Source organism: Sinocyclocheilus anshuiensis, unplaced genomic scaffold, assembly GCF_001515605.1.
Source record: "Sinocyclocheilus anshuiensis isolate Anshui unplaced genomic scaffold, SAMN03320099.WGS_v1.1 scaffold55, whole genome shotgun sequence".
In the NCBI taxonomy this organism is placed as follows: domain Eukaryota; kingdom Metazoa; phylum Chordata; class Actinopteri; order Cypriniformes; family Cyprinidae; genus Sinocyclocheilus; species Sinocyclocheilus anshuiensis.
In genome coordinates this window covers 70,152-80,958 of record NW_015549647.1, presented here as the reverse complement: position 1 = coordinate 80,958, position 10,807 = coordinate 70,152, and the positions used below count along the sequence as shown (strand labels likewise).

The 10,807-nt window shown below is 36.2% G+C and overlaps 1 protein-coding gene across 1 annotated transcript in view; it reads right to left on the bottom strand.

Annotated features, from left to right (window-relative positions):
- Positions 1–105: 105 nt before the first annotated feature.
- The window catches only part of LOC107659975 (rap guanine nucleotide exchange factor 4-like), a 26,766-nt gene continuing 16,064 nt past the window's right edge, over positions 106–10,807 (bottom strand). Inside the window, exons 9-31 of the mRNA XM_016449113.1 lie at positions 10,717–10,790; positions 9,549–9,732; positions 9,269–9,353; positions 9,101–9,161; positions 8,232–8,308; positions 7,949–8,095; positions 7,696–7,802; positions 7,483–7,568; positions 6,530–6,608; positions 6,262–6,412; positions 6,036–6,124; positions 5,895–5,925; positions 5,680–5,758; positions 4,698–4,844; positions 4,231–4,328; positions 3,065–3,190; positions 2,760–2,938; positions 2,540–2,630; positions 2,048–2,098; positions 1,860–1,947; positions 1,702–1,766; positions 1,496–1,550; positions 106–492 (exon numbers count right to left, since the gene is read on the bottom strand). Coding sequence (XP_016304599.1) covers positions 365–492; positions 1,496–1,550; positions 1,702–1,766; positions 1,860–1,947; positions 2,048–2,098; positions 2,540–2,630; positions 2,760–2,938; positions 3,065–3,190; positions 4,231–4,328; positions 4,698–4,844; positions 5,680–5,758; positions 5,895–5,925; positions 6,036–6,124; positions 6,262–6,412; positions 6,530–6,608; positions 7,483–7,568; positions 7,696–7,802; positions 7,949–8,095; positions 8,232–8,308; positions 9,101–9,161; positions 9,269–9,353; positions 9,549–9,732; positions 10,717–10,790 — 2,278 coding nt within the window. The 3' untranslated portion in view covers positions 106–364. The remainder of the gene's footprint in view (positions 493–1,495; positions 1,551–1,701; positions 1,767–1,859; positions 1,948–2,047; positions 2,099–2,539; positions 2,631–2,759; positions 2,939–3,064; positions 3,191–4,230; positions 4,329–4,697; positions 4,845–5,679; positions 5,759–5,894; positions 5,926–6,035; positions 6,125–6,261; positions 6,413–6,529; positions 6,609–7,482; positions 7,569–7,695; positions 7,803–7,948; positions 8,096–8,231; positions 8,309–9,100; positions 9,162–9,268; positions 9,354–9,548; positions 9,733–10,716; positions 10,791–10,807) is intronic.

Here is a 10,807-nt window from a genome sequence, read left to right as displayed (position 1 = left end):
ATGAACTAGAGCCTCACATGACGGATGAATACTTTTACCAAGTGCATTCTGCTTAAACACACACACACACACACACACATACACACACACACACACACACACACACTGTCAACCAAGGTAGCTTTTATGACTGAAGGCATTTAACATGCAACTCACACACATACACAAACAATCATACATATGAGAATGCATCTTGCACATGTAGTTCAGTTGGCAGTGATAGCACATACAGTCAGCATTCAGCTTCTCTAGCAGCTGATAGATGTGAAATTGAGTTGTACTTTTGTAAACTGGATATACAGTGGTTGTATTTCAAAGAGAAAGAGAGAGGGAAAAGCAAGAGAAAAAGTCTGAGCATTGGTTTTTAGCTCCGCCTCGGCTCCAGTCTGAAGGACATCTGGGATAAGGTTCTCTGGTTGTCAATCACATTCAATTGACGCACGTAATTCCTCACTTCCTGTGGGTTCTTGCTAGCCGGAGACACCTCAGCATCTGATGGAGGTGGGAACAGTGTTAAAACAACCAGTGCTTCCAGTACCAGTACACTGTGTGGAATATTGTAAACCACAATGAAATGTGCTTGACTTGACCTTTTACAAATGAACCTGTTGTGATTAAAGCTGCTATTTTTTCTCTTTAATAATTATTTGAACGGACTGGGTATACAAAATTACACAATACTGAATACTAAATAACCCTTTTTTATTTTCTAGATGACACCAATTGCAGAAAACTGAGTGAAAACTGTGTCCCTGCATGACATATCTCATGCTGTATAATTACATTTGAATCAAATAGTTTAGTTTCTTTTCTATTTATGTTATTAGTAATGTTCATTAGGAGATGTATGTTACATTTCATATTATTTAGGTAATGTTTATTGTATTATTTTAGTGGCATGTGTGTTACCCTGATGGCGCTTTGTTTTTGTGTCTATGCATCATTTATATGAGTATTGGTTATGTTTTATGGACAAACCAATCACGATGAACTAGTTCATCACATGGCTTTTTTTTTAGTGCACCTGTTTTATTATGGTATTTATCAGTACATTTTAAGGTAAAAAGCAGATTTTGGTATAAAACATTATATCAATTAATGAAATATACAGTTATAATTTGTAAAATATACAGGTTACCAGTACGCCATTTTTGCCTAGAAACACTGTCACAGAATTTTGAATTTCTGGCAACCACAGCTGCCAGTTTTTTTACTGTAAAGTAAAACAGCCGGATCTTTTTATGAGATTTTATTTACAATATTTTTATACATACATTTAGACATTTTTACAATTGTTGTGATTTAATGTCCATTCATGCTCTTTTACCTCTAGACATGGCCAGTTATGTTTTCCTGATTATCTAACCTCAGATTGTTATGAATATGATATGACTGACTGAACTCTGGGATGTAGCTTTTTTAACTAGGCAGCACAAACGGGCAGATCATGAGAAATGAATTAGTGACGCAAAGAATTAGAGTGTAGATGACTCACTGAACAGCTGGCTCCTGCAGTGCCTCACCGCCCGGATTGTGTTAGCGATCAGCCGCTGAGGAGAGAATAAAGTGTAAATATATATGTTCTAGCCGGTAAGATAGTGGTGCAGATAAGTCACAGATTCAGTGTTGTTATTGATAACTCAAACAATTAAAAATCATTTCCATTAATTGAAATACAGCTGAAATAAAATATATACTCACCATCTTCTCAAAGTTCACCAGTCCATCAATAAAAGTTTTATTCCCCTCATGAGTGAATGTCATGTCTGAAATAGAAGAAATATTTCATGCTGTAGAAAAGAACTTTGTGACAACCAGTACTTAATATTAAGAATATTGGGGCTAGGCCCCGCCCACACCTTTAATGAGGAGGGGCATAAAGGGAATGATTGGCGGCTCCATCTTAGCCACAGTGAGGCGGTATGCACGGTGATTCCTGGATGGATCCTGACAGCAACACATAAATCAATGAGCAATGAGTTTCAATCACAAAATAATAACTTTATAGAAAGAGAGCTAGAATTTAAAATGTTTGAAATAGACTCACTAGTAAACTCTCAAACTCTGCGTAGAACTTCTTGAATTTACTAGGCAGTTTCTAAAAAAAATAAATAAAAAAAATTATTAACATATGCATATTCATTTAATCTATTTAAAAATTGCAATGACTTGAATAAACCTTTTGTATGGTTTACGTTAAACCCATTAAAGTCCAAATTGTCTTGATAGTTTAATAAAAATCTTGAAAAAAAATATTGAAATTAAAAACCAAAACAAAAACATTTAGTGCCATAATATTTCATTATCTTTATGCAGACATGTCAAGTCTTCTAAAAATCTGCTAATTTGACCTTTTTATGCAATTTTTTGACATACTGCACTTGACATTTTTATTAAGGATTTTAAAGATTTAGTTTAAAATGGTTTTAAACACTTTTCCGAAAATAAAACCAACATTAAAACAAAGACTATATTTCTAAAAATATGGCACATGTTTTAAAACAGACTTATTATATATTAGTTGTGATATGGCACTGACCTCCCATGTCTGGCTGAGTCTGCTGACGGCTGGGTTGCACATGCCCATAATAATGGCGAAGAAAGAGTTTAGATTCTTAAACTCTCTACAGCTGAGGGAATAAATGCACAGCACACATATATCAAGTGCTTATCAATTCAATATAACACACAATGCATCGAATCCAGTGCAAATTCATGTGAGTTCTGGTGAATTTATATATGTGTGCTGGAGAACTCACTGGGCGGCAATCTTGATGAACTTCTTGAGTAGCTGTACCCGTTTGCTGAGCGTGCCGCACAGACAGACCTCTGTGACCACCCACAGCTGCACCTGATTAAAGCGCTTCAGAAACAGCTCCAGATTTACTGTAGAGCGTCTGTATGCCTGCCGTCCAAATGTATGATAGACCAGCTCATACTGCGCACACACACACACACACACACACACACACACACACAGTCAAACTACACATTTTGTGGGTTAAAAATGTAAGTTGTGTGTGTGTGTGTGTGTGTGTGTGTATCACTGTATGTGCATCTTTACCTCATGTACACAGCTGAAAAGCTCCCAATCATATTGGGTCATCTGGAAGGCCAGATCTTTAGAGCTCATCAGCTCAAAACTGGACATAGAGCCAGTGGAGGGACCTTCCTGCTCTGCAAGCGGATTCTACACACATATACACAGTCATTACTAAATACACACAAATACAAACCCTACAAATATTCACATATCCAGTGTCAACAAAAATATTTACACACTTAAGAATAATTTAGATGTTTTTGAAAGGTCTTTTATGCTCACCAAGTCTAGTTCAAGTTCACAACGAAAAATATTTGCTGAAAATGTACTCACCCTCTGGCCATCCAAGTTGTAGAAGAGTATGTTTCTTCATCAGGACATTTTCCGATGAAGAAACTTATCATGAAATTTAGCCTTAGATCACTTGCTCACCACTGGATCCTCTGCAGTGAATGGGTGCCGTCAGAATGAGAGTTCAAACAGCTGATAAAAACATCACAATAATCCACAAGTAATCCACTCCACTCCAGTCCATCAATTAATTCTTGTGAAGTGAAAAACTGTGTTTATAGGAAACAAATCCATCATTAGGATGTGTTTAACTTTAAACCACTGCTTCCGGCTAAAATACAAGCCCTCTAACCATAATAATGTTTCCTCCAGTGAAAAAGTCGTATCATCTGAATATATGCACAGATAAAGCACTGTTTACAAGCAAAAACAGTCCAAAACAGATCTAAACAAATATGATGGTGGATTTTGATGTGAGATGACAATGAGGGACAGACTTTTTCACTGGAGGAAGTGTTATTATGGATTATGGACTCATATTTTGGCTAGAGTTGACGGTTTAAAGTTTTAAAATGCCTTAATGATGGATTTGTTTCTTACAAACACACATCTTTTCGCTTCACAAGACATTAATTCATGGACTGGAGTGGTGTGGATTACTTGTGGATTATTGTGATGTTTTTATCAGCTGTTTAGACTCTCATTCTGACGGCACCCATTCACTGCAGAGGATCTATTGGTGAGCAAGTGATGTAATGCTACATTTCTCCAAATCTGTTCTGACGAAGAAACAAACTCATCTACATCTTGGATAGCCTGAAGGTGTTTTCAGCAAATTTTCATTTTTGGATGAACTATTCCTTTAAGTGTCTTGAATATTTCACATTTGGTCTCACCAGTGAATCAAGCTGTTCTCTGGAGCAGGCAAACAATCGTCCGTTCACTCCTAGCGACTGGAACACTGATACATCATTGGGCTTTAAAATCTGCTTCTCTGCACAGAAATAAAGCCTAGAATTAGCCAGACCACAAACCACATTTTGAACACTTTTTCAGCTGTACAATCAACACCTAATACGTTTTATGATAGATTTTATGCACTGCATTTACTATCATTAATATTTAGACTACCACATAAACTTCAACCTGTTACATGATTTAAAGTTATGCTAGTACTTCTGAAAGGTTTAGTTTGAAACTGATCTGGATGTGGATTATATAATACAGAAACAGAGTGCCTCAATACAGAATGTTGCTAGAGCAACAAAAGGGCTGAATATCTACAATGTCTTGTGTGTATTTGTTTGTCACATCTCCAAGGGCAACTAATATTTCATCATGAATTAGTGTGTATGTGGATCACCTCCAGATGCGCTGAGGTTTATCAAAAGCAGCTCTTCAGTGGATCCCAGTTTATCTGCTACAGCTGCGGTCACTTCTCTCCCTGTGGCCAGCACAGGAACACGAAGAGTAGTGTAAGTGTGATCGCTGCAGTACACCTTCAAGAGAACTAGACACATAGAAAGACAAAGAAGAGAGAGGAAATTTGATTGACTGACTGACTGACTGATTGAGTGATTGTCCGATTGTCTGATGAATGCTCATTCATTCATTCATTCCAAAAATGAAACAGATTTGATATATTTTATATCCCAACAACAGGGAATGTTCTCAGAAATCCGGCTAACACTCTGTCAAGAATCTCAAAGATATGAACAAACGTTCTTCCAGTAACATCAACAGAACATTCATTCACAGTTATTAATGTTTTCAAAACATTAGCAGAAAAACATTATTTATACATCATTCATGGAATGTTTAATCTGAAAAATTTTAGTTGGAGGTTCAAATTTTTTTTAATGTCACTACTTGTTTCACAATGTTCAGAGAACGTTCAAAAGTAACAATCCCGTAATGATAAAAATGATAAAGGATAAAACAGAAGTTTCCCTTAACCTTCATAGAAAACATTCCATTTTGCCAGAAGAAAAAGTGAAATGTTTAGATAATAAAAATAAAAGTTTAGAAGTTTAAACGTTTAAAATTAACATGCATGTCCGAATATTTTATTAGTATTTGGTCCCCCTTTTTCTTTCATTGACAGCAGTACTTAAGCTGAAATCAGCTGAAAAGCTGAAATCATGCAAAATCTGGCAATTATGTTAACAATCAGAGTCTTCCAGGTTATTTTCAACAAATGTATTTATTAGTGACCTAGAAATAGTGACACATCTCGTATTTCATATTCATTTGTTTTTACACTCATAACTTTTCTTTGTTTTATTTATTTTTTAATTTTTTTTCCAAATTCTTAATGGTTCATATAAATATATATGTATACTCACTGTCATCAAAGCTCCTTATTGGCTGCTTTTTTGCAAGCCTCTCCTCTCCAGAGCTGAACTGTCTCAGGAGGACTTTATGCTGAGACCAAAAAAAAACAAATGCATATGAACATGGCAAAATATTTATAATAATAAAAAAAAATCAAATTTAGACCACATATACAGTAGATCTATAAACAATATGCATAAAGTATAAGAAAGCAGATCTACATTACCTTTTTTTGAGAGGTTCGTGCATCATCTGGACTGAGACCACAAAAGGAACAGACACATGTGGACATCAGTAACAATAACCAGTCAGATTATGCTAATAATAACAGCCCAAAAGGCACATACACAACACACTAAAAACCTACTACTGTTTCATGATCCTCTCCAGCTCAGGCAGTAGCTCCTTCACTGGACGCAAAACTCTTGCATCATTAGATACGAACCCGTGCAGCTCCTGAATGCACACGAAACACATTCAGCATGCATAATAATCAGTTTGGTTTCATGCACTCATCTGACTATCAAATCTCTATGCAGACTGGTGGTAAGTGATTCTATGCCAGCATGTGTATGTTTGTGTATGCTTCTAACCTCCACAAAGCTGAGCGCAGTGTCATCCTCCAGCAGATGGTGGCCCTGCAGGGTAGCCCAGCGCAGAGCCAAGCTGAGCACCCGTCTCTTGCTGGCAACAGAGTAGTCTAGACGCTCCTGCTCTGAGCCCTGAGAAGCCTGAGAGTGGTAGGTACACACACGCTAAGGAATATATGCATACTTACAAAAACAGCATGCTGTTCTTACAGATAGATAGATAGATAGATAGATATGGTTGATTAGTTGATTGATTCCACTAGAAGGATATTGGGCCAGAAGGGCAGGGCACAGCTGGCTGATGGGCATGAAGACGCAGTGCATGAGCACAAAATCATCCAGAGCTGGGTCTGTGGGTGAAAAATAATTTTAAAATTAGTTAATGTTAATGTTAATTAAAAAAATGAACATTTGCTGAGAATTTACTCGCCCTCAGGCCATCCAAGATGAGTTTGTTTCTTCATCAGAACAAATTTTGAGAAATTTAGCATTACATCACTTGCTCACCAGTGGATCCTCTGCAGTGAATGGGTGCCGTCAGAAAGAGAGTCCAAACAGCTGATAAAAACACCACAATAATCCACAAGTAATCCACACCACTCCAGTCCATCAATTAAGATCTTGTAAAGTAAAAATCTGTGTGTTTGTACGAAAAATCCATTAAAAAGACATTTTTAACTTCAAACAGCCCTCTATACATACAGTATATTGCTTTCTCCAGTAATAAAAAGTCATCTCGTCTAATTCAGGAGAGAAATATGCACAGATCAAGCACTGTTTACAAGCAAAAACAGTCCAAAATAATTCTAAACAAATAGGTTGGTAGATTTTGATGTGAGAGGACAACAGGGGATGGACACTTTTGACTGGAGGAGGCATTATTATAGATCATGGACTCATAGTTCCATTAGAAAGAACAGTTTAAAGTTAAAATGCTGTAATGATGGATTCGTTTTATATAAACTCACAGCTTTTTCACTTCACAAGACATTAATTGATGGACTGGAGAGGTGTGGATTACTGTGATGTTTTTATCAGCTGTTTGGACTCTCATTCTGACGGCACCCATTCACATTCACTGCAAAGGATCCTTTGGCGTGCAACTGATGCTAAATTTCTCCAAAATCTGGGATGGCCAAATTTTCATTTTGGGGTGAACTGTTCCTTCAATACAAATTTTTAAGTGATTAATCTTATTCAGCGATGAATGAGAAGGTACAGTACCTGGGTCAGAGAAATGAATGTCCAGTCGCATCGTCTCCAGCAGATGCTCCAGAATCTTCTCTGGGCTGCCTGACATCACAGTGTATCTGTCCAGCAAACCCAGACATAGCAAATGTAGTTTGTTTAAATAAATGCATGGATGGATTCATTTATTGTTAATGGATCAAGAAATTTAAGGATAAACTGAGCAGACTGATGGATGTGATCATATACTTGAAGTGGGCTGGGATGTTTCCATGGCTGGAGGGCCGGAGACTCTTCTGTAGTACCAGAACATCCTGGTCATGCTCTTTTAGACGCACAGTGTTTGCTTCAACATCCTACACACACAAACAAACATATGCACAAACCAAAATACATGCAATCAAGATTTAATTTTAGCACTATATAAGGTTCAAAGATTCACTAACTACTCATTCTCCTGGTGCTTGTATGTCTCAATGATAACTGATAGATGTCTGTGTACCCTGAGTATCCGGTTGAAGTCCTCTTTGTCCACTCTCAGGAAGTGGCAGTTGTCCTCTCTGAGTACGATGGAAGCAGCGCGGGGGGCGTCGTTCACCAAGGCCAGTTTGCCAAAATCATCTCCTTCATGCAGCGTACACACCACACCCTAAACACAACCAGGACTCAGTCTGAAATCATCTAACAGTGTTTGCCACTAGAATCACTCGACATAAATAAGTGAAAATGTATGTAGTCATTTAACATTAACATGAATAAACAGAATTCATGTAAGCTGACATTACCTTGCCATAGATAACAACATTTACTGATCCCTTCTGGATAATATACCAAGAAGTGCCTTCCTCCCCTTGATTAAACACTGAAATATAGAAAGCGAACACACAGAGAACATGAATGAGCCAACCTATGAGTGTTTACACTACTGTTCAAAAGTTTGGAGTCAGTGAGTGCAAGAAAAATGAAGAAAAAATATATTTTTATTTGATATTTTCGTAACGGGGTCCTAAAACCTAAGTACAGTGGTGGCAACCAGCATAGTCCACTCAAAAGTTTGGGGTCAGTAAAGTTTTTTTTTTTTAAGGAAAAAAAATATTTTAAAGAAAATAATACTTTTTTTCAGCAAGTATGCATTAAATTGAACAAAAGTGACAATAATAACATTTATAATGCTACAAAAAATGTATCATGGTTTCCACAAAATATAAGCAGCAGACATGTTTTCAATAACAAATGTTACAAAGGTTTCTTAAGCAGAAAATCAGCATATTAGAATGATTTCTGAAGGATCATGTGACACTGAAGACTGGAGTAATGTTTGCTGGAAATTCAGCTTTTTCATTACAGGAATAAATTACATTTTAAAATATATTAAAATAGAAAACAGTTATTTTAAATTGTAATAATATTTTGCAATATTTACTGGTTTTCCTGGTTTTTATTTTATTTTAATAATAATAAAAAATAATACAGCCTCATTAAGCATAAGCGAATTTTCAAAACCAGCTTTGGTGCGCTTTAAAAAAGAAAATATTACTGACACCAAAATTTTGAACAGTAGTGTATCTATCATTATATATCTTTCAATGATATTAAAGTGTGTATAATTTAGCTATCAGATTTTAAAGAGCAGCAAAGAGACACTGAAACTCACAGACAGTGCCTGCTTTGGCATGTGACTCAAAGATGAGGACACCAGCGAGCTCTCTCTTCACCTGCAGAGGGCAGCACAGCACAGCTCGTGTTAGTCTGCTCATACCAGTGCTGATATCAGGCATTACTGTGTGTACATGAGGCACAGAGGTTGCAATGGAGGACTTACAGTGTTAGATAGATGAGAGAGAGCTTTGATATGCAGCAGCTCATCATAAATAATCTCCAGGTCTTCAGCTGTTCTTTGACCTGGCCTATAAAGAGAAGAAGGGAAAAAGAAAGACGGGTAGAATAGTTCAGGAAGAGTAAAAGCGGACAATGTGGGCAAATAGATATGAACGCATCGCTTAAGAGGTAGGCTATACAGTATCTAGCACTCCTGTTCTAATGGAACCAAATGCACATTTCACATGAATAAATACTGCAAGGGGGCACTGTTGGTCACTCACGGTTTCCTGAGGATCATTCGCATTAGTGCGTCAGGGCCGATCTGGGAAAGGATGAGGAGGGTCTCCTGCAGCTCTTCCTCAGCTTCACGTTTGTCATCGTCGCTAGGCAACACCGCATCTTCCTCCTCGTCATCAAGGAAGCGGTAAAAGTGGTACTTATCTTGAAAGTTGAGCTCATGGTCGACTGTCAACATAACAAAAAGAAAGAACAGAGATAAAATACAACATGTGATCTGGTACGTGAATCTGTTCATAAGCTCTAATTAGAGTCATTTAAAAAATATATTTTTTATTTTATCAAGCTATTACTGGGTTTAATTAGCTGGGTCATTTCTTTAATGCAGTATAGAGCTGTGACAGCTGAACAAGTGCCATTGAGATGAATGGGAACACTAGATATCTTTCTCCAGGTTTTAAAGACCTTGTTGCCAAATACATGATGGCAAGTGATTTTGAGGTCAGTGAAAAAAACCTAATTGATTACTTCGTATCGTTAACGAAAACTAAAATGAGTGGAAAATTATGTTCAGTTATTGAAATAAAGATAAAATAAAATAAAATATAAATAATAGATTAAAAAATGAAACTCGAAAAACCTAAACAAAAATTAAATGCTGCATTGGCAACTAACTGAAAAAATGATGTACTAAAGTTCGTAAAATTGAATTAAAATTAAATTGAAGCTAAACAAAAATATAAAAAAATGACAAAAGCACATAACAAAATGACTAAAACTGAAAACCACAAAAAAAAAAAAAATAATTATAAAAAATAAAAATCAAAACAGAAAATATAAAAAGAAAAGATAATTCAAAATGCTAATAAATACTATAACAGTATTTAAATAATACTAAACCAACACAGGTTAAAATAAAATAATAACACGCAGAAAGAATCAGAGAAAAGAAAATTAAGAAATATCTACAATACTTAAAATAAAATAAAAATTCCCTCAAACCAGTGTAGTGAAAAAAAATAAATCAATATGATAATTTAATTGTCATAAAATAAATCTAAGTAATATGATTTCCAATTTAAGTAGTGTAATTTGTGAGTTTAATATTTTTACCAAGACTTTAAGACAAATAAAGATGTGAAAAGGTACTGCATAGTAGGAATGACCCGTCTGTTAAGCTGGCTGTCACTACAGCAAACGGGAAAGGTGTACCGTGATTCAGGACCCCTTCCTCCAGCAGCACCTGCCACATTCCCACAGCGTGAGCCCGACTGTGAACACACGAGCTCTGCTGAAGCAGCCA